General features: G+C 41.1%; 1 protein-coding gene across 1 annotated transcript in view; it reads left to right on the top strand.

Annotated features, from left to right (window-relative positions):
• PDE7B (phosphodiesterase 7B) overlaps positions 1-24,067 on the top strand; it is a 335,500-nt gene that overhangs the window by 92,922 nt on the left and 218,511 nt on the right. Inside the window, exon 2 of the mRNA XM_037844473.1 lies at positions 6,161-6,221. Within this exon, the coding sequence (XP_037700401.1) occupies positions 6,161-6,221 (61 nt within the window). The remainder of the gene's footprint in view (positions 1-6,160; positions 6,222-24,067) is intronic.

Raw genomic sequence — 24,067 nt, 5'->3', positions numbered from 1 at the left:
CATAGTCAAATAATTAAAGGGAGCAAGTACAGGAGAAAAATCTCAAACAGGTTTAATAGCTTACTCAAAGATAAAATTTATTCAGGGATTATACACAGTCTGACTTTCTGCTTTCAGTTGCTAAAGACAGTATGCGTACCTTAGCTTCTTTTTTTTATCTTCATTTTATTGAGATATATTCACATACCACACAGTCATACAAAACAAATCGTACATTTGATTGTTCACAGTACCATTACATAGTTGTACATTCATCACCTAAATCAATCCCTGACACCTTCATTAGCGCACACACAAAAATAACAAGAATAATAATTAAAGTGAAAAAGAGCAATTGAAGTAAAAAAGAACACTGGATACATTTGTCTGTTTGTTTGTTTGTTTCCTTTCCCTATTTTTCTACTCATCCATACATAAACTAGACAAAGGGGAGTGTGGTCCTTATGGCTTTCCCAATCCCATTGTCACCCCTCATAAGCTACATTTTTATACAATTGTCTTCGAGATTCTTGGGTTCTGGGTTGTAGTTTGATAGTTTCAGGTATCCACCACCAGCTACCCCAATTCTTTAGAACCTAAAAAGGGTTGTCTAAATTGTGCATAACAGTGCCCACCAGAGTGACCTCTTGGCTCCTTTTGGAATCTCTCTGCCACTGAAGCTTATTTCATTTCCTTTCACATCCCCCTTTTGGTCAAGAAGATGTTCTCCGTCCCATGATGCCAGGTCTACATTCCTCCCCGGGAGTCATATTCCACGTTGCCAGGGAGATTCACTCCCCTGGGTGTCTGATCCCACATAACGGGGAGGGCAGTGATTTCACCTGCCAATTTGGCTTAGCTAGAGAGAGAGGGCCACATCTGAGCAACAAAGAGGCATTCAGGAGGAGGCTCTTAGGCACAATTATAGGGAGGTCTAGCCTCTCCTCTGCAGCAAACGTCTTCCAAGGGTAAAACCTATGGTAGAGTATAACATGGCGCTCTTATTAATATTCTAATAATATTATCTAATATTATTGTCATATAAGATAAAATTGTCATATAAGATAAAATTGTCCTTTAAGGAAAAGATGTTTGCGGAATACTTAAGTGCAGTTTTTAAAATTACACATATCAATTTTTCCCAACTAATTTTTTGCTGAAAGTAATGTAAAAATATAATTTACTTAAGATAAATATGTTATTGCACATTTTACTGAAATAAATATGAGTTAGCAACCGACTTGTGAAAATTCTGACTTTTTAAATTAGAATTATTCCTTCATTTGTAGTCCTAAATAATAAGGAAATTCTGATAGAATTTAGGTTTATGAGTTAGATTTATTAATTCTTATTTTTGTATTACAGTCTCAGGCACAGTAATTTAAATCCATGCATTCTTGTCCATAATGAATTCAAAACTAAATTTGCAATGATACTATGAGGTAGATATTATTACCCTGTTTTACAGGAGAGAAAGCAGGTTTGACTTTCTCTCCTGTAAATAAGTTGTCCATGATGGTACAGTAGGTAAGTAGAAGCAGCAACAGGACTTGAACTGAGTTCGGGCTGATTCTTAATGGTGGCAACTCTTATAAAAAGCCAGAGGCTAGTGTGTGAAAGAAGGGTGTAGTGAAACATATGATGAGATACTCCACTTGACCAAGGCAATGCCAAAAAGCCAAGAGTAATCAATATTTGGGGATCTATGGGTAGCAGTCAAGCATCGGGTAAGCTAACAGCATTGATTCTCTCACCCATTTGGAGGGGCGTGTGCTGCAGCGAATGCAACTCTCTGTGCCTCAATGTTCTCCTCTTTTAAAGAGGTAAAGTGAGAGTTTGACGTGATAGATGTACAATATTTGGAACAATGCTTAGCATATGTTGTGTGTTCAATAAATGTTACCATTATTACCTACTCTACAAATATTTGTTGAGGTGTGTGTGAGACACGAGGGTTACGGTGATAAGTGTTAGGGACACCGAATGGATTCACATGCAGCATGTCCTACATCTATGGAAGGAGCGCGTGCCAGGAGGATCTGTTTACTGTAGGGCCAGCCCCTGGATGGAGATTTGAAGAACCATGTCCTAGTACTTTGGGGTCAATGCTGCCAGGGAGAGATGGGCAAGGACAAGGCATATTTTCCCCAATAGATCAGGCACAGGCAACAACAACAACAACAACAACAAAAAAACAAGCACATAGGGTCCCTAAGGAGAGACAGGATCCCAAGAACTGGGCAGAAGCCTGGTGGTCAGAACCAGCCACAAAGTGAGGGTCGCCCAGCAGTGGGGCATCTGGACAGGGAGTCCCAGCATGCATGTCCAGCTAGAGCTGGGTCTGCAGCAGGGCTCTATGGCTTCAGCAGAGAAGGAGGAGGGCTACAATGCCTGAGAACCTAGCAGGGCCCCCAGACCTCCCCCATGGCAGATCCTGCAGCTTCCTGAGACTTGGACCCCATGGCTTAGCACAATGACTCTCCTAATCTATGGCATCACCTTGGACTGCCCAGCAAGCAGGAGCCCGGCAATGAAGGCCCCGTGAACACTGGGCATCTGTGGGGGGAAGCACTGGAGAGAGGCTGGTTCTTTCAAGTCCGGAGAATGATCAGATTCCCTTCTGGGCATTGCTTTACAATCTGTTGCCATCCCCAGGTCACTTTACAAAGCAGAGCAGTTGAAGAACTACGTAGAGGTGCCCAGGCTACTTCCCAGGCTCCCAGGGAGACAGGCCAGGGCAAGGTCTGCACCCTCTTCCTGAAAGGTCCCTCGCACCTGCCCCTGCTTCTCCACCAGTAATTTGTCTGGTCAGCAAGTCCCAGAAGCAAGACTGGTAAGAAGGCATGCTTCACAGGGGGTTCTGAAATTGCTCCTGGATATGTTCATGGCCGGGAATGAGAGTGTGATCCGCACAACAGCAATTCTACCCACATGCTGGCCTGTTGAGGGGCACACAGAAATCTGCCCTTTGGGCAGCCGTGGAAGGCCGTGCTGGCCAGCCCTGGAAGCCCTTTCAACAGAAGAAGGAGAGCTCTTCCCCAGACCATCTGTAGGCTTTGTCTGTAATAAAGGACAAGGGAGAACTTTGGAGTTAGAACAGCGGAGTTATCAAGTATAAGACAGGACGCTCTATTGGCCAAGGCAATGAGAAGGCCAAGAGTAGCCAAGGTTTGTGAATTTGTGGATATTGATCAGGATCAGCAGGACCCAGAATATGGGATGGTAGAGCCTCCTAGAGATGAAAGCATCTCAGAAACTTCTGGTCTTTCATTTAAAAGTAATTATTAACTCTTTGGGGTCATCAGAATACCACATTGAAAAGCAGGCAATGCCACAAATGGATCCTAGCAATTGGACAGGGCCTAACCTCTGTCCAAACACAAGCAGAACAAGAATAGACAGTAGGATCAGGCTCCACAGGTCGGTAACCCTCACATTTGCTCTCTGATTTGATTTCGTGGTATATGTTAACATCCCCATGTTAGTCACGAAGAAATAAAGCATGAAGTGTTTAAGTGCCAGGATGAAATATCACGCTAGGTGAGCAGCATAACTGGAGAAAGAAAAGAGTCATGATACAGACTCTCCATCTCATATCCAGTGCTCGCTTGCCAACCTTCAGGTTCACCCACCCTCCCAGACTCTCCAAAGCAATATTCTTCCTCCGTATGTACCTGGGCTACTTGTCCATATCCTTGTGAATAGTATAGGTTTCAAAAACAAAGGTTGATTTGAATGAAACTGAGTCATCCTTAACTTGCCCCTCTTTGTCCCAGGGGATTTATAACTAGGTGTGAAGTACCTATCCAGGAATTATTTTCCCCAGAAATTACTATGCCTTATAGGGCATTAAATGTAGGTGCAATAAGATTGGCTGGGGTGGAATTAACCAAACTGGGAACAAAGGAAGAAAGAAGAAACTGAGCGGAACTCGCATGTCCTCGGTTTCCCTAGGGGCAGAGGAGGTAAGGGGTGGGGACACGTCGTGGGGGCAGCAGGCCCCCACAAGCTCTAGGAGGTGGATGGGGAGAAGCCATGTGCAAGCAGACATTTTCATTTTCAGAGTGTTCCATGAGGGAGTTATTCTTTTGTATTATGAAATATTTCAAGCCTAAAAAATCATTTGAAAATAATTTAAGGAATAAACCATCATAGAAAAAACTGATACTCCCTGTGTACCCACCAACTTCTTATTACTCTGACTCTTCCTCCTACTTTGAATTTGATGTTCATTATCCCACTGTTTTTTATGCTTTTGCTATATAAATTAATGTATCCCTAAACAATATGATCTACATTTAGTCATTTTCAACTTCATAAAAAATGGTAGCATATTGGAGACTTGGATTTTTGTTACTTAATATTATGTTTTTACATATTTAAACAGTATTTACTTTGTGTATGACTTAAACATTCTATTTATTTTGTACGATTTGAGGTATATGGTTATGCATAATTTGAGTATATATTTTATATGTGCGTATTAAATATACTATGATGTTTATACAGTATATGTAGCTCTAATCCATTCATTTTAACTACTGTGTAGTGATCCAATGAATGAAAAATGAACTGTTTCGTACCTAACATTATAAAGTTGTATGTGAGAATTTCTCTAGTTCTAAATCTAGACAGTGTCTTGCTATGTCTTAGGGTATGCACATACCAACTCTACTAGATTTGCGAATTTTTCTCCAAAATAGTTGTGTCATTTTACACCCCAAATCAAAGGGTGTGAGAATATCCATTCCTCCACATATCCAATAACAGTTGGTATTGCCAGAACTCTAAATTTTGCCAAACCCATGACTGCAAAAGAGACCTCATTTTATTTTTACTTTGCTGGTTCCTACTCATTAGTGAGGTTGAACATATTTCCTTATTTACTGACCATTTGGATTATCTAGTCCATGAATTACTTGATCATGTTCTTTAACTACTTTTCTATTGGATTATAAATTATCATCTAATTGATTTGGAGGATATACACATATATATATACATATACATAGAGACATATCAAGTACTAACCATTTGGTCAATTATACATCACAGAAATATGGCCAATTCTTAAATAAACAATTGTGATCTCTGGAGTTTGCTTTGCATAAAACTTAACCAGCAAGTTGAAATTAAGATATAGATAAGTGAGCTGATATCTCCATGAGTCTGCATGTTCAGGAAAAGCATTAGAAGTGTTATGTTTTCATCATTTCTTTATTTCTCTTTTTCTCCTAAGTTCAGTGAGTTAAGTATATAGGCCACCTAGCTTTGTGGTAATTTCTGAGCTTGAGTGCAGAGTAGGTGGTTTAGAATAATTTAGGTGCCAAATAAGGATCAATTTTGAGAGTACTCACCTCAGAGTGTTGGGTCTAATAGGTTGAAATAGAAACTGCTAGAAACAGTGCCTCCCAGGCTGCCTCGTGGAAGCATAGAATTGGCTCTGGGCAGGGTGAGACACTTGGAACCGATGTCTCCCAGCTTTCCTCTCAAATATTTTACTTACCAGGAAAGTCTCTGCTCATGATATAAGTCCCCAGGTGTGCCGGTTTGAATGTATTGTGTCCCCCAAATGCCATTATCTTTGTGGTCTTGTGGGTCAGAGGTTTGGTGCTGGTTAGATTTGCTTGGAATGTGCCCCACCCAGCTGTGGGTGATGACTGTGATGAGCTGTTCCCATGAAGGCGTGGCCCCGCCCATTCGGGTGGGCCTTGATCAGTGGAGCTATATAAATGAGCTGACTCAAGGAGAGGGAACGGAGTGCAGCTGTGAATGATGTTTTGAAGAGGAGCAAGCTTGCTAGAGAGGAACGTCCTGGGAGAAAGCCATTTTGAGGCCAGAGCTTTGGAGCAGATGCCAGCTGCCTTCCTAGCTAGCAGAGGTTTTCCGGACGCCATTGGCCATCTGCCAGTGAAGGTACCCAATTGCTGATGTGTTACTTGGATGCTTTGTGGCCTTAAGACTGTAACTGTGTAGCGAAATTAACCCCCGTTTTATAAAAGCCTATCCATCTCTGATGTTTTGCATTCTGCAGCATTAGCAAACTAGAACACCAGGTTCAGGTGACCAAAGAAAACATAAGGAGTAATATAATGCTATGGTAATCAGGCTGCACCGACATATTGCATTGGGAATTCTGATATGAAATGTTAAAGTAACTGTGGCTTTCTCTCTCTTACAGAGGTGTGGCGAAATCTTGTTTGAGAACACTGAGCAGAATGCCAAATGTGTTTGCATGCTAGGTAAGAGAACTTCTCACTTCAAATACGTGAAGCGTGCTGATGTCGTGTGGGAGTCCTGCTGGGTTGCTTCGCTGATGGCCTCCTGTTCCATTCTGCAGAGGTTTATAGGCTGCTATAAAGGAAAGCTGTCTGTAACACGTTTACATGTGGAACACAATGAAAAAAGGGTTTGATTTTAAAAACTGTCAATAGGTCAGGAACCATGCTTTCGGAGTCTTTTCAAGTTTTTCTTGGGCCGTTGCTATAAAATAGATATGGGTGCTTTTCAGCCATCAGAAAGGTAAGGATCACATTGTAATTCCTAAAGCAGATCTAATAAGGTAGGTAATTAAACTATTAGGGATTTCTAAGCCCTTGCTGTAATGCCTGGGAGAAATATATACCTGAGTTAATCTGCTCTTTTCTGAAATTAGCACAATTACCCACACTGAATCGATAATCAAATATTAACATTGTAATGAACAATTATTTGTTCCTGTGCAATGTTATATCATCAATGCCTTTTGCAAGCTCTTTAATATATAATATTCTTTTAGGAAATGAGTTGATATTGTTTTACTCATTTTAGAGGCTAGAAAACTAGTACAGAAAATGATGCACCTTAACTCAGAGTGAAAATTTTTAAATTGCAATATTTTAAGTCTAATGTTTAGATCTTATTTAAGCCACTAAACTAGGTACACTGAACTGTAAACTAATTATACTCGTGGAACAAAAGCATGGATAAATAAGAAAAATGCTTAAATTTAATTTTCACCAAATTCACCTTCATCCATTCTAACATTGATCCAAACTCATAAGCAGAGAATAAAATGATTCATTTTAGCTCCTTCATTTTCTCTGGTCACCTTATTTTCTGGCAACTTAGGTTATTGGTGACATGACCCAAAAGCAGACAGCAAGGTAAATAGACGTAGTTCTTTATAATCCATAGTTCAAGATAATCATGTACTGAATAATCAAAATTCTTTGTGACTTAAAAAAAAAAACAAAAAACAATCAGACAAAAGAAGGACACCATATTTTCCTAGCTTTCTTTTTTATTTTCTTGTACTCTTGTTTCAAGTCTCTGTGTTGCAGTTTTCAGATGATGTTTATTTTCATTTAAATTGTGGTTGTAGAGTGACACATCTGTCCCTTAGCCATGGAAATGCCCCAGAAATGCTAATATTTCAGGGTACATACTAGAGGGATGATGAGGATGATAGATACATACATACATACATACATAAATGATAAATAACTATAGAAATAGATTAGATGTAGTTGTAGACGTAGACGTAGATGTAGACATAGACATAGACGTAGACATAGGATAAAGTTGGAAGCAGGAACATATTCCTTTTCTCTGACCATATGCCTTGGCTTTGGGACACCCTCTCACCACCGTTTTCATCACTTACTGAGCATGTAGCACATGCCAGTCGTGCCCTCAGATGTATTCATCCTTTGACCCATTTTATGTTCACAAGAACAAGATGAGGTCGAGAGCCCTCATGAAGACCAACCTGAGACGTCCCTCAGCTTCCAACTGACAGGCTTCTGGCTTGCTCCTGTGAGACCCCACCTCTGCCCACCCACACCCAGGGGTGCATTCGGGGATCTTGGTGTGCTTTTGGTTCCAGCACAGTTGAGATGGAATCTGGAAGAGGCTCCCTGGTCAAGGACATCATTTATAGTTTTCTTCTCTCCCAGTGGGGAGTCCTCATTCATTCTGGAAAATGCTGATTTTATGCCTTCCATCATCCACCTCACTGCCTCCATTCTCACCAACAGTCATGCTTCTGGCTCATTCCCTTAAGCCTGACATAAGTGTGAGATTCACCTGAGTTACTCTGAAGTCCTGAATTCAGTGCAGTTTTAAGTGGAAACAAACTAATGGCGTGGGTATGGGTCTCTTGGGGAATCATTTCTGGGTTCAGGGGAAGCGTTTGTGTTGGGTGTGAAAGCCAATGCAGCGTGTTGCAGAGCTGGCTGCAAAGAACAGTAACTATTTATTCCTTAAAATTGTTCAGAGAGAGCAAACGTGAGCAATCAAGTGAAGCACCAAATTGTGATAAACGTTGCTTGCTTCCTTCCTTCAGGCATGGGGCATGTATTCGGAACTTTATTCCCTTCCCCTTTTTGGAAATTTACCCTCAAGATTTCTCTCAATCTCAAATTGGCCTCAGAAGTTTATATAATGCTATCAGAGGGCGTACAACTGTAGAGCAAGACTTGTAGTTTAATTAGGTGTAATAAACTGCGACTGAAGGAAAAGACAAGCAGAAGAGAAATGATCTCTCATTGAATTAATATGGCAAGTTATTAAAAGGATTTTACTTTCAAAATATAAAGAAAAGCATTCAGTCACATTTAACATTTAAAGAAATTACCTAAAATGAATGTTGATTTGCTTCTCAGTTTTATTTGCTAACTAATTTGCTAGCATTATGCAATGATAAATCCCTGGAAAAGAAACTTTCAGAAATGAATTTCAGATCAGATTTGGTGCCTCTTGCTACTCCTTCTCTCCCCTTCTTGTTGGGGAAGGGTTCTTTATCTAGCTTTTCTTTTTTTTTCCAACTCGAAAATTTCAGTGGCCCTTTTTAAGTTTTTCTCATAATTCATTTCATGCTGATTGGGGTTGTTACCATTTGAATGTACAGTAAGCATTTCCTCACCTTTCATGGCCTGGAACAGCTGTTCATATTAGTCAGCTTTCTAGTTGAAGTTTAGTATGAATTATTTATTTGGATTGCCAGTTTTCTAAGCAACAGAAATACTGAACAATCAATATTTTATTAATGCTCAACATAAGCATAGAGGAACTTGGTTTCTACTCCTAGCTTTGAAAAGTTGACTGTGTACTCGGAGAAGTTGCTTAGTCTCCCTAGGCTTCAATTTATAGTTTTTCTGCAAAGTGGAAAGAAAAACATCTGCCCTTCCTAGCCCAAAGTGTTGCTCTGGTGATAGAAAGAGATGCTCTGTGAGGAGACGCAACCTGCTAAGATGCCCTACAGGTTGTTTATGGATCTGTGTGTTGATAAATCCATTATAAACAATTGAAAATAAATTGCTACTACACAAAAATAGAGAAACTAATAAATAATCAGTTGCTGATGGATGGTGTTGAAAGCAGTTAGGAAAGCAGTTAAAAGCTGAAACATTGTGCAAATATAAGGGCAACTTTAAAATATAACTAAATAGTTTCTTCAAAGTTGTGTCTGCCTCCAGGGTAACACTAGGCACTCAGCCAATACTTATTCAACAGCTATGCATTGAGCACTTACCGTATGCAACCAGGCACCGGTCCTGCCCTCAGAGGGTTAACAGTCTAGCAAGGGACTCAAGACTTGAACCCCAATATCGGCAACACCATCTAAAGAGTGACAAGTGATGCAAAAGAGGGAAAGATAAAGTGTGTTAGGACTTCACAGGATGGAGAGAGAACATACGGCCGGTGTTCTGGGCTGTTGTGCTGAAGTCCCAGCTCCCAGGACCTCAGAATGTGGCCTCATCTGGAAACAGGGTCGTCACAGATGGAATTAGTTAAGTGAGGTCCTACTGGAGTAGGGGGTCCCTATTCCAAATGGCAGGTGACCCAATAAGAAGAGGAAAAGAGACCCAGAGACACAGGCCCACAGGGAGAAGGTCACATGCAGGCAGAGGCAGAGATGGAAGTGCTGCAGCCACAAGCCAAGGGACACCAAGGACTGCTAGCAACCCACGAGAAGCCAGGGAGAGGCGAGGAGGGGACTTCCCTACAGCTTTCAGAGGGAGCCGGCCCTGCGGACACCTCCATTTCAGACATCTGGCCTCCAAAACTGTGAGGCAACAAATTTCCATTGTTTTAAGCCCCCCGGTGTGTGTCCTTTGTTTTGGCAGCCCCAGGAAACAAAGGGAGCTGGGTTGTGAAGACACCTGGGTCTAGCATGGAAAGGCAGCATTCTGGGAGGATGCAACATCACACTTGTTTTAGTTTGCAAAAGTTGCCAAAATGCAATATACCAGGAAGGGATTGGCTTTGACAATGGGGATTTAATAACCGACAAGTTTACAGTTCTGAGGCTGTGAAAATGGCCTGATCAAGCCATCAACAGGCAATGCTTTCTTCCTGAAGACCTGCCACCGGGATCTTGGGCTCCTCTGTCACGCAGCCAGCACATGCTCGCCTGGGTCTCTCCCTCCTCTCCAGGGTTTCTTTGCTTTCAGCTTCCAGCTGCTCCATCTGTGGGTTTCTTTCTGAGCTTCTGTGTAAGTCTTCTCTTGGCTTCTCTTCTTTCTCTCTTGGATTCTTTTTCTTTCTATTTCTTGCTCTTATAAAGGGCTCCAGTAAGAGGATTAACACCAACCTGGAGCACAGCTCAACTGAAATAACCTAATCAAAAGGTCCTACCCACAATAGGTCTACACCCACAGGAATGGATTAAATTTAAAAACATGATCCTTTCTGAGGTCCATAAAACCTCCAAGCCATCACAACACCCAAAAGAGTGGAAGGGGCAGCAAGTGTCTCAGGCCAAGAGAAGGCTGGCAGGATAAATTAGAATGGAATTTGGGACCTTGTGTGAAAGGCTTAACTCCCATCATTGGCTCTGAAAAAGACAGATAAAAGGGAGCTCTGGTCTACAGGACATTCTATAAACTAGTTTCTAAGCAATATTAAGGACAATCCTTCTCCAGATACTTGTGAAATGAAATAATTTAATCTATTGTATAAATGAACCTATAATCAGAATTCTAGATTTGATTTTTTTAAAATATATGTTAATTTTATCTCCCCCACTTTGATGTCAAATATCATTGTATTTTATTTAACACATAAGATAGTATTGACTTTTTACAGTGGAGCAAACTGTTATTTTTTCACTTTGTGGAACTTTGATATTTATGAAAATTGAGAGATTTTTAAAAGTTAGCATTTTTGCTTTTGTCATTAGCATTAGCCTGTGATTTTTTGCATATGGATAGAAGTCTACAAATTGTTTCTTAATAATTAATACGGAATCTTTCTTAAGGGAAAATAAGATCTGGTATCAACAAAGCCACTTTGTTTGGAAAGAAAGAACAGGGCATTGAAAGGCCTGTGTGACCACAGAGAAGTTTCCTAAGGGATTTAGACTTAATTTTATTCTTTTCTACAATGGAATAACCAGCTAATAATACCAATATCAATACCCATCTTATTGGGCTTTTACGAGTCCCACAAATATATGTATTACTTTATTAATGCTAATAACTAATTTATTCTAAGTCTTTGCATTTTATTTCATATTAATAGTATTTTTCATATGAACTGGCAGCTGTGATATGTTTTGAATGTTAACCTATCTCAGTTTGGTCCCCATGAATAGATATTTTCAAGCATGTTTGCTATTTAGAAATAAGCATGTTGTCCTCATAAGTTATTAAAGAAAAGACCATTGCATGTGCACTTGACTTTAAAAGTGAAGGTCTATGTTTAAAGACAAAAATTTTAAAGTGGCTTAACTTTGATTTCTCCAAGTTGAAATGCCTCAAGAGTTTGAATTCATTTTCACTTACACTTACAAAGCACTTCATTCATCACGCATGGATGCATCGATTCATGGTTTCGATACGCGTGATAAAATAAAATCTCTGGGCGGTAATTCCCCAGGGAGGTTGATGGAGCATAATCCCCATCCCTCTCTGCCCCAGGGCCCTGCCTTATTTTATTTTTCGTGGCACGTATCACCCAATGCTGTACGTTGTATTTGTTCATCGCTGGTCCCTGCCTCCCCCACCACACACCCAGACACACAGAATGAGAAGATCACCAAACCAGGGACTTCGTTTTATTCACTGCTGAGTGTCCAGCCCCAAGGACACCCTCCAGCCCTGGACCCTGATAAGAAGTCACTGTTTGCTGAATAGACACATCCTGATGTGTTTGGGGAGCACCAGCATCAAAGGCTGGTTGATACAGTGTTTCAACCATCTGCTCACTCGGGCAAGGCCATGGTCAGTATCCACTTGAGCTAATTCGCAGTTTCCCAAGCATAGTATTCTAGGATACAGAATGAGAAATACGCAATTCTCTACAAGCAAGCAATTAGGATTTATCCTGGGACTCATGCGATTCACAAAACATTTGTTGAACACCACTGTATGCCCACGTCTTTGCTAGGGGTATGTGAAAGGTGATGTAACAACCAGCAAGGTGGAATCCATCCCCACCGACAGAGCTTAGCCTCCTGCAGATGGAACACGATGCCCAGAAAACAGCAGGGGGCCCATTATTTTGTCTTCTATATGCTTATAAGAACGTATAGAAAATTGTTCCACTCTTGGGTTTATGATTCAAAAGGCTTTCTACATTATCCTACCCATTTGAAAATTGTATATTGGAAAGTCAATCTTGCCTTGCAAAAGGAAAACAAGTTTCCTAGTTTTGTAGCTGCTTTCAGTGGAATGTTACAGCATTCCCACAGCAACAGAGCACCGCACTTTTGAATGCAGCCGGCAGCCGGGGCTCAGGCGAGAGCTAGAGGCAGACTGACAACACAAGCAAAGACCAAAGAGTGAGAGTGAAGATGTCAAACCCCAAAGAGATAGCAGGCTCAGTCCGGTTTAGTATTCATTCTGCTTTCTGTCCAAAGGTGGATAAAAGGACTTTCGATGATACCTGACATCCTTCATACAAGGCTTCACTTTGGAGGACTTTTCAATCAAATATTTGTGGGTACCTATGTGTGCCTGGTTAGGGATTCTGAAGTCCTGGCCCCTGCCCTCAAGCTCCCAATCTAGAGGGACATTGACAACTACACAATGACGATGTAGCATGGCAAAGCATACTAAGAAGTGGTGCAGGGGTCAGCTCATGCAAGAGGTGATAAAAAGAGCAGGACCCAGCCCCATGAGACTGGGCAGGGGCAGCCCATTGGGGAAGGTGTTGGCATTTCCAGGCAGAAGGAGCAGCAGGTAAAGCTCAGGTTTGAGAGAACCTTTGAGAGAACGTGACCAGTTAGAGAAACTTTGAAGCTCATTATGCCTGAAGAATAGAATGAGAGGAAAGAAATAATAAGACCATCTGTGTGGGAAAGAAACAGGGGCAGATATGAAGGGCCTTGTAACAAGGTGAAGAACCACCAAAGGATGCTGAAGCAGAGGAGCTACCACGTCAGATGTGACAGATCACCGGGTCACAGAGGACAGAAGGACTGGAGGAGAGAGACCTGCCTGGGAAACTGTAGCAGTTATCAGGAGAGAAACTATGAGTCCTGCCTGCACTGAGACAGTGACGGGAGGAAAGGAGGCAGAAGATCCTGAGAGAAGTGGCAGAGCCTCACAGCGGACCATGTGTAGGAAATGTGGTTAATAGATAGAGGTGCTGTCTCTCCCACCCCCAAGAGAGAGTCCAAGGGAATCCAGATTTGCACCTGGGAGGAAATGAGGAGTTACATTTTAGACATAGTAAATGTGAGGGGTCCAAGGAACACTGACATGTAGCTGGGAGTCTGGAACTCAGGAGAAGGATCCAGAAGGAGTGTTCATGTCAACACAGCAGCGGATGGGCTCGCCCAGGGGAAGGTGAGGGGCGAGATGGATGCACCATGGAAGGCTTGAAAGCTTCCCCCTGAAGGGCTGGGTGGCTTCAAGAGGAGTCCAAAGAAACCTGATTTGGTAGGAGACCAGGAATGAGTGAAAAGAGAGAAGCAAAACAAGGAGAGATAGTATCACCTGAGACAAGAAGGGAGGGGTTCAAAAGGAAGGGCACATGAAACTGTGAAATACTGCAGGGGTCCAATGAGATCAAGCCTCAAAGGCTTTCATTGCATTTGGTAAATTGAAGGTGACATCAGCAAAAGCATAATTGGTGAAGAGGCCGTGAGGGGAAGGCATTGGTGGAGATAAACAGCAGAGAACCCAGGGAGCCTGTCAGTTAATTGGTCTGAGAAAGGAAGGCAGGTGACACGACTGCACCTGTCAAAGCTGGGGTGAGAAGGATTTCTTAAGAGTGGGAAAGATTTGAGCCTGTCCTGATGCTGAGGAGAAAGAGTGAGGAGAGGAATTGGCTGAAGTATGCTGGAGAGAAGAGGATGGATGGAGGGCAGAGGAGAGAAGAGCCAGAGAGCAAGTGTGAGCCCTTAAACTCCCTCTGCGTGGGGAGAAGATGGTCTCTGTGGACAAGGCAGAGCGGGGTGGAGATGCCTCCGTCAGGTGGGGTGGAGAGAAGCGGGGAGGACCTCCAGCTGACCACTTCTCTTGCTTGCTAGAAGACAGCATGATATTCCCACAAGGGTAAGGAAAGGAGTAGTGGACACGAGCATAAAGGAACACGGAAGGGTTTGAAACTAGCATTGTAGGAGCTAAGAAAGAACTGACTAGAGGGACATAAAAGCCATCGTAAAGCACTTCGGAGAGCCCAGCTGGGGTTAGGAATTGTGAACCCAAATATCAATGCCCCTGCTTAAAAACAAAATCATACCAAAGCCCGCAACATCCTTGCTCCACAGACACGTATCAGAGCCGTGACTGCTCCTTTCCATGAAGACACACACATCCCATCTTTGCTTTAGCTGCCTTCTCCTCATCCTCCAGTGGCCAGCCAAAGGAACCTGCTCCAAACAGAAGCCTTCCTAGACCCTAAGTGACAACCCCACCCCCACACTGGAACTACTGAATTGCTTCTCCATGTCCCCATCTAGCCCATACATCCCAAGGGAATAGATCTCTCTTGTATTTATCTTTGTATCCCCAGCACCCAGCCTGTACCTAGGATTTTAAAGGACACAATAACTCCTAATGAAGGTGTAAGACAAGTGTGAACTATGGACATGCCTCTAACTCTCTCCCCACTCCATGTGCCTCAAAGCTGTGCCTCCCTTGCCTGTCTTAGCCCACAAGAGGATGTCTTCATGTCCATCTTCCAACTGTCCATCCTTCACTTCCACCACGGAGCTCCAGAAGGGACAGAGTCTCTAAGTGGGACCCAAACCTGGACAAACCATGTCTCCATCACCTCTTGCTCTTCAGCCACCCCTGCTGCCGCCGATTCATTTTTCCCTTATAGATTTCACTCAAAGGCGTTTTGTTCTCAGGGTGAGCTCTCCTAGAGATCTTGGTCCACATCAACCTGCATTTTTTATAATCTGGTCCCAGAGACATTGTCTTTTTCAAAGTTTTGACCACAAAACAATGTTGGGCTTTTTATTTGAAGGAATTCAGATTACAATTGTATAATTGTATTTCACTGTAAATTTATATCTTTTGAACAGACAAATTATTCATGTAGGTTTGCTACTCAGGATCACGTAAGGGGTGCCCATTCAAACCATTTGCTTTGCCAGCTAAAAATATGCAATATTTTCTAATGTGTATAGATTATAAACATTTATAATGTACAGAAATTTCTTAAAAATGAGACAAAATTATGTATGAAAGATACACACAAAAAATGTTTAAGTATTGAAATAATAAATAAATACCTGTTCCCATTACAGCAATTGCTGTCTTTGAATGATAACATTTCATTATCATATATAAATGCAAAAAGATATTTTATTCACTTGCCAGGCAATCAGTTCCAAATCTGGTGGAATAGACAGTTCAGTTTCCATAGCCCAAAATTTTAATAACTAACTTAAAATTTATTAAAATTTTCAACTTTTTTGAACCTAATATGGACACAGTCAAAATTACTGTTTACATTTTACTGCAAAAATCTTAAAGTCAGGTCTCAAAGTCTGTTTATATATAATGATAAGCTAATGCAAAGAATTTGTTTTTGCCTACTTTTAGTCAAATACATATGAGTTTATTACATTTGATTTGCAGTCAACATTTTAAAAATTTTATGATTTATGATTTGTAATTTAACAGGATAGTTAACATTATGATATCGTGCATATTCCCATTTACTCTTTACCTAAATTCTGGATAATGGAGGCTCTAGCTCTGTGTGGCCCAGTAGAAAATATGGTTGTTTCACATTCTGAAATATAAGAAAATAATGCCAGGAATCTTAGTAGGACAGAGCACAAGGTCAGCAAACATCAGTATCCTCACTGTCCAGTGATAATCTTTTGCCATGTGGGTCCTAAATCTATAAAAAGAGTTACCATATCGAGCTGCTTCCTAAAATTTATATTTCAGTGTCCAGAACATGAATTTTAATATTCTTCTTTTAGAAAATCAAACACTTGGAAAAAGTAATTGGAAATTTTGGAAGTACACATTGAATTTGAAAATACATTTTCCACATTTCTCAGGGAAAAATTAAACATCTTATTCCTGAATTGCTACCTTATTTGTAGAATTGGGTTTGTTAATAATTAATTCCACCAAACGGTCTGTGTGAAAGATACCTTATTCTTTCTGGTATTTTATTTTGAGTATCAGGCAAAGTCTTCCTTCATGTTTACAAGGTGGTTGACTAATTCGGAGATCCAGTAGGAAAAGCAGATGAATAACCATTTGCTTGTCTCTAATCGTTTAGACATTGGGAACTTGTTCTTAACAGAGTCTTAAGTAAATGACTCAATATTGGAAGGAACTCCTTTCTTTCAGATGTCCCTCTGATGGGACTTTAATGTTGAAACAGATTTGAGGGACAAATAGGAAAAGAAGACAGTAAGTTCTTCCTCTAGCCTGGTTGCCAGCCTGGAGTCCTAGGTTCCAGGGACACGCGGAGTTATGTGGGTTTCTAGGCCATTACAACAAATAAAGAACTTTTCTCCTGCGGCAAATGTACTGTTGATACTGGAGAGGTATACAATTTTAAAAAGAGAAAGAAAAAAAGTGTGATTCTCTGTTTGCTTTTATTTTCCTATCAGGAAATGTCCTTGAAAGATTGGTTGCAAATGTTAACTTCTTTAAGACAGTAAGTTTTCAATTAGGGTATTTAACATTAGTAAATATGAACTAATGATATGAGTACATGTGTCCTAGTCTTTATTTAAATAATAATCAATAACCTACAATTTAATTTGCAGCTTTTACATTTCTTAACACTTAACAATTCTTCTGCTGTTGGCTTATTTATCTATTGGTTTATTCATAGAGAAAATGTTTTCTTTTACCTCTTTATTGAAATATAACTTAAATACTGAGAAATATCTAATGCATAAGTGTACAGCTCAACAAATTTTTACAAAGTTACTATATGCATGTAAACACCAGCAGATCAGTATATACATTTTTGTAGGACTCCTCCCAGACGTTACCTTCCAAAGATTCCACGCTGACTCTGCTGGCTTCTATCCACATTCTCTAATTTTGAAATTTATATAAATGGAATCAAAGAGTTCATTCTTTTCCTTGTCTGCCCTTTCACTTAACTATGTGATTCATCCCTGCTGTTGCATGTAGCTGTAGTGTTTTGCATTTCTTTGGTTTTCTCCCCTATGGAGCAACAGTCAGCAAATTGCAGCCCATGGCCCTACTCTAGCCCATCACTTGTTTTTGTAAACAAAGTTTTATTAAAATACAGCCACAGGGAATTATAATCTAATATGTACAGATATGATAATGAGGGTGATCTTAATGGTATGGGAATGGTCAGGTGTGACAATGGTTCGTTAATGGGATATAAGTATCAGTCATGCATTGAAGGCGAACATGTTTGTAAATGGTTGTTTAAAGGCACGCAACCCACAGAGAAGCACCACAAACCTAAATAAGTGTTAGCATGATATACTTATAGGTATGACACTGGTGCCAAGGGTTAACAACAGAGTGGTATGGAAAAACTACCCATTACCTATTAAAGACTCTATTTAATAGGAATATCTTACCGACTCTACACTAATACCAGGGATGAATAATTAGCAGCTGATAAGAGATCTGGGTTGTATTATGTCACGATAATTGTTTAAAGTTGAGAGTGATGATGATTGTACAACAAACTGAAGATAATGTAAAAAACTGACCGTTTATCTTGGGATAGAGCATAGATTAAGTGAAGTTAGGAACACACTGCTTAATAGCTCAAGCCCTAGACTTGAGGCTTGCTCTTGTGAAACTTAGGGTTGTAAATGGGAGGCTGAGCCCTCCTATAATTATGCCTAAGAGGCACCTCCAGGGAACCTCTCATGTTGCTCAGATGTGGCCTTTCTCTCTCTAAGCCCAGCTCGGCAAATAACCTCCCCCAACGAGGGACATGACTCCCAGGGGAATGAATCTCCCTGGCAACATGGGAAGTGACTCCCAGGAGTGAGCCTGGCCCTGGCAGCATGAGATTTAAATGCCTACTTGGCCAAAATCGGGGAAAAAAGAAAGGTAACAAGCTGAGGTCACAGAGGCTGAGAGATCCCAAATGGACTCGAGAGGCTATCCTGGAGGTTTCTTTTATGCAAGCTCCAGCTAGAATCCCAAACGGCCACAGTATGCCATGCCCTTACCAAAAGTAGTCCCCAAATACCTAGGTCCTTACCTGAGATTCTATAAAAATTCACTCACTAAGTTTTATCTTTCATAAACTTAAATCCACCAGAGTGTTCCTATACCAGACAAGTCCTAAAACCCAGAGGCAACAACCTTTTTAAGATCAACAATCAGGTGCAGCTCCCTTCCCCATACTGTCAACACCCCCTTTAATATCAACTGCCTACACCCCTAAAGATGGAGGAAGAGATTAAATGGGAGAAAGGGCTAGCCACAAACAAGATAAGATTTAACAAAGGTCCATGAATAGTGAAACTTTATGTAATTATATATACACATTTTGGATGCTGGGGTGTTGGAATGGCTGGAAGGAGGTAAAGGGCATGGTGGAACTGAGCCTATAGCATCCTTTGGGATTTGCTCCACAGCTGCTCATTGAATTGCACCTTGAAGGTCTTTACCTTTCTGTATATACTTTGTATTGCATAATAGGGAAGAGAATGAGACAGTGGAACTATAACCCATAACAATTTTTGAAATTACCTACATAATTGCTCATTAAGCTGTACATCGAGAGTTGACACCTTCCTGTGTGTACGTTATATTTTACAAGAATGAAAATGGCTGAAGTTGTGGAACTGTGACCCATGGCATTCTTTGAAATTTTCTCTCTAACAACTTGTAAAATTGTACTTTGAAAGTTATCACTGATATGTATATATGTTATATAAAGTTCACAATAAAAAAATTTAAAAAAATAACCCACAGCCATACTCATTCATTTATAGATTGTTTATGGTTTTGGACTCTATCAGCAGAGTCAAGTAGTTACAACAGAGACCAATATGGCTCACAGAGCCTAAAGTGTTTGCTATGCAGATCTTTGCAGAAAAAGATTGCTGACTCCTGCTATACAATATTCCTTGTGTGTGTGTGTGTGTGTGTGTGTGTGTGTGACAATATGTTTATTAATTCTAGCAGTAGTGAATTACATTTGGACTGCTATAAATAAAACTGCTATAATATTCTTGTGCATATCTTTTGGTGCCCATAATTATTCATTTCTCTCCGGTATCTTCCTAGAAGTAAACTGTGGGGTTATAGAACATATGTTTGTCTTCAACTGATTCTGCCAAATAGTTTTCCAAAGTGGCTGTACCAATTCACCCTCCCACGAGCTGTGCATGAAAGTTCCATAAATAATTTAGCATCCAGTAATTATCTTTAAATACAAGTTAGACTATATAATTAATCATTTATCTCAACACAATGTTTTAATATGTAATCACCTCTAATGAGGATCATGATTATCATTTATGTAAATAAAATCATCAGGTTCATAATGGTGGTAATAAAACAGGCATATTTTATTTGTTGATTATCAGTGGACATTAAATGGTTAGTAGAGTGTCACATAAACCAAACTATTAATTACTTTGTTGAACATGTGCAAAATAATGTCCCATAAGTGATCCTAATAAGTGCTCACCCATCCACAGTGAAATAAAACCCTGGTTCATAAATAAACACAAATAAGCTCTGTTGAGCTCATTAATTTCCTTTTTCACTACAAAACAAATGACTATTTTTGTACAGATAGGAAGTTATGATATATAAATTATAGTCAAGCCATCTGTTGCAGCCCAAGAGGGCTAAATGTTTAACCTATTGCCTTTCTAAGCCAGTCCAGAGGCCAAAGAAGACAACAAGCATTCTCTGATACATGAACTTTTATTCAGGGCTTATTACAGGGTGAGAAGTCGTGGAGAGATCATGACGGCTCTCTCAGGCCTGGCAGGCATCACGTTCACAGGCAAGATGACCGAGCGATGCAAAAAGGACAGAAAGCCTTTCATAAGGGTTTAAGACAAAGGCCTTCCTAAGGGTGAGGGGAGCATAGATGCAGGAATAGATCATTCTGACCTGGGGGTGGTGCAGGAAGGACTAGAATAACACTTGAACAATTACATTTTGCTCTTTTTGTGAGACTAAGCCTCTCACTTCCTGCCTGCTTGCATAAAATTACATTTTAAGGTCAATTTACCCTTTTTTTTCCTTTACTGGCTTAGAAAGACAATAGGTTAAACATTTAGCTGCCTAGGTCATGCAGACTGCTGTGCACCAAGGATGTGCAGGCCTGTTTTGCTCAGGCCACGGGTTGCCACAATCCACCCCTGCACAACAGTTTGCATTGACCATAGGACAGACGTTACATCTATAATTAACAACAATAATACAATAAACAACATAGTAATAATACACTGGTACAGAGAGATAATAAACCTATTAGGAAGTGGTGCTATGGCCAGGTTAATGAGTTCTACCATTTAGCACAAGTACTGCCTGGGCTAAAATAGCGAAAGGGTAACACTACCAGGCATTCTGCTTTATTCTGTATCTAGTTTTTACTGCTTTCTCAACCTTGACCACAGAAACAAAGTTCCCCTTCCACCAACTTTCTGCAGCTTTTCACAACTATTTAGGTTTTGTTCCATATCCCCTATTTTTTTATTCTGATACAACCATTTAGGAAAAAACGACTTCCTTTTCCTTCAATAATAAAAAGAAAAAGACATCCCTTATACCTTCTACATTCAAGTCATCAAAATAATTCTGGAAATTGTTTTTAAGCATTTCACAACATATTATTACTAATAACATTATACTTGTTAGAAGGCTAAATACTGAAAACATTTTAGTCAATGCATTATTGAAATAGTAACACATTGTTTTTAAAAAGAATTAATGACACATGTAAGCATTAAATTGGACAGTTGAGTGGTTTAACAATATATATATATAAACTGAGTCTTCATAGTAGATAGAAGGGTTTCAGAGGTGAGGTGGTTTTAAATACCATGTTTCCTCCCTCTACAGGGAGCCCCTCAGTGTTAGATCTACAGTTAGTTTCCTATGTAATTCTACTATCCATGGGCTTAGGATTCTCAACCAGCATGGCTGCATGGGCCAGAACCAGAGCCAATTGACCTTATTTTCCCCAATTTCTAGTGTTTGTGGCACAGGCAAGAGAGAGTTATTATCATTGCCCCGTTGTGGCTTGAAGGCAGCCAGCCCCTTTATCTGGAGTTAATGCTGATACAGTCCTCGAGTCCATCATTTCCATAATCCTTTAAGTGTTTAGCTGTATCCACAGCGGTGAAGGCATATTTTGTCCCTTTGGACAGAGTAAAGGGGCCAATGTAGTTTACTTGCCACCAGGTGACAGGAATCTGGTGTTCTCGGTGCCCAGTCTTCTGGCCCAGCCATTCAGCCACTTCATGCGTCATTGGTGTTAGGCTGTGGAATTTCGCTAGGGCATCCGCTTCTATGTTACCTGGTAATGAATTGGTGTTATGGGCAGAGACATGAAAAATGGTTACCTTATATTTGTGGCAGGCAGTCCAGATGTTTTCCCACCAGATGGTGTCAGTACTGGGCTGGACAGTCACAGCTAGATAGTCACGGCTGTCCAGGTAGCAGATTACCCATGTGCCAATTCATGCAGAGTTGGGTGTATTTCCTTGTCTGTTAACAGTGGGCATGGGAGGAGCCACCTCGGGAAACAGGGCATGCTCTCTTTCACATAGGAGGCCAGTCCTAAAATTTCATGCATCTCTGTTTTTAAAGAGCCGTTAAAGATGCCACATCGTAGGAGGTAGACTTTCCATTTTGTCAGTGTGCTCACGTGAGCACTCCCCAGATGGGGCTTATTTATAGTGTCCCGTATTGGCATATCTATATGGGTATGGTCTTCTGTAAGGTTACTGGGCACCTGAGTTAGACCTTCAACACTCACAACACAGGATTACAAACTGCACACAATTGCTCTTTTAAAGGGCCATATCTGAGTTCATAGTTGGGACCAGAATCCAACAGGTACACATTTAGCTTGTTGCCTTTACCACAAACCCCACCCAAAGCCAATATTGGCACTGGCCACATCCAAATCACAGGGCATATCGGGGTCCACCCCCCGTAAAGTCTTTGCTTGCATAATAGTTCACTTAGTCTTTTTAAACACAGCCCTCTGTGGAAAATCCCATTCCCACACTTTTCCTTTTCTAATTAGGGTATACAAAGGTGTTAAAATTTGTACTATATAGAGTATAAACACTTCCCAATAACTTAACAAACCAAGAAAAGCCATCAACTGTTCAGAAGTAGGCAATGTGGGATAACTTTGCATTTTAACAACAACAGCTGAAGGAATAGCCTCAGTTTTACCCAACCAGACAATACCCAAGAACTTGATAGAGTAGTCAGGCTCTTCTGGAGGTTTCCACATTTGAAGGTATCCTTGCGGAAGCACAGCAAATGTCCATTGTTGTTTTCCCCATGTGAATCCTAACACAGATTAACTGGAAAAAATCTAATAATATTCTAAATAACATATTAGCAAGGTTTAACACAAAGTTTAACAGGAGCAACCAGTTCGCTAATGGCTCCCTAGGCTTTTGTCAATATTAATTACTAACATCTCCTAATTCCCCTGGGGAAAACTCCCAGGATGAAATGAACACCCTCCGATCAGAAGCTTCTGCCACTGCCCCATCTTCCTCCCTCCGTGGGGGATCAGGGTGCTGAACTTCCTCTGCTTTAACCCTTTGTTGGAACAGAGGTCGAGTACACCTACTTTCCTTAGTATCAATTTCCCAGACAGGAGCTCATCATCTTTTGATGAGGAATCAACAGGGTCTCACACTTTTCGGTTCCAGGCAGGGGAAGCCAGGATACACCTAACTTGCTCTCTGGGCAGCTTATGCCCTCTTACTCTAGTGGGCTGGTGTGCCAATATTTCTAAACATTTATCCAGAGCATCTTTCAATTCTGCTTATGTTAGCCTCATATCTTTTTCTAGCTTTAATTTACCTCCCAGGTGGCTTACGGCCACCTTAGCTGCTAAAGCTTCCTCAGTAGCGGAGCATTCAGCCTCTAACAATGGCCAGCCCACTGCAGCCACAGTCTGGTGGCCCTTTTTTTCTTTCTGAATCTCCAGTGGTCCTGTGGCCTGATACAGAACAGCTATTTGTCCAGCCAGAGAGTTATAAACATTTCCCTACTCTCTCAGCAGATGCCACTCATCTAGGAGGGTAGCCACCCCTCCCCACACAGACATCCATTCCACTGGGAGGGTGGGCAGCCCTTCCCACATAGACGTCGCAGACCTCCCCGGTATCCCGCCCAGGGCCTTCTCCTTTCCCCTCCCCATCATCATCAGTGCCCGGGATCTCCTTAGTCTCCAGCTGGTGACTGTTTAATTCTCCTGGCTGGCTTGCCAATTGTCACAGCCCAAGAGGGCCATGACAGTCCAGAGGCCAAAGAAGACAATGAGCATTTTCTGATACATGAACTTTTATTCAGGGCTTACTTACAGGGTGAGAAGTCATGGAGAGATCATGACGACTCTCTCAGGCCAGGCAGGCATCGCATTCACAGGGAAGACGACCGAGCGAGGCAAAATGGACAGAGAGCCTTTTATAAGGGTTTAAGACAAAGGCCTTCCTAAGGGTGGGGGGAGC

The sequence above is a fragment of the Choloepus didactylus genome, chromosome 7 (assembly GCF_015220235.1).
Source record: "Choloepus didactylus isolate mChoDid1 chromosome 7, mChoDid1.pri, whole genome shotgun sequence".
In the NCBI taxonomy this organism is placed as follows: Eukaryota; Metazoa; Chordata; class Mammalia; order Pilosa; family Megalonychidae; genus Choloepus; species Choloepus didactylus.
The sequence above is the reverse complement of the archived record's forward strand: the minus strand, read 5'-3'. Positions and strand labels throughout refer to the sequence as shown.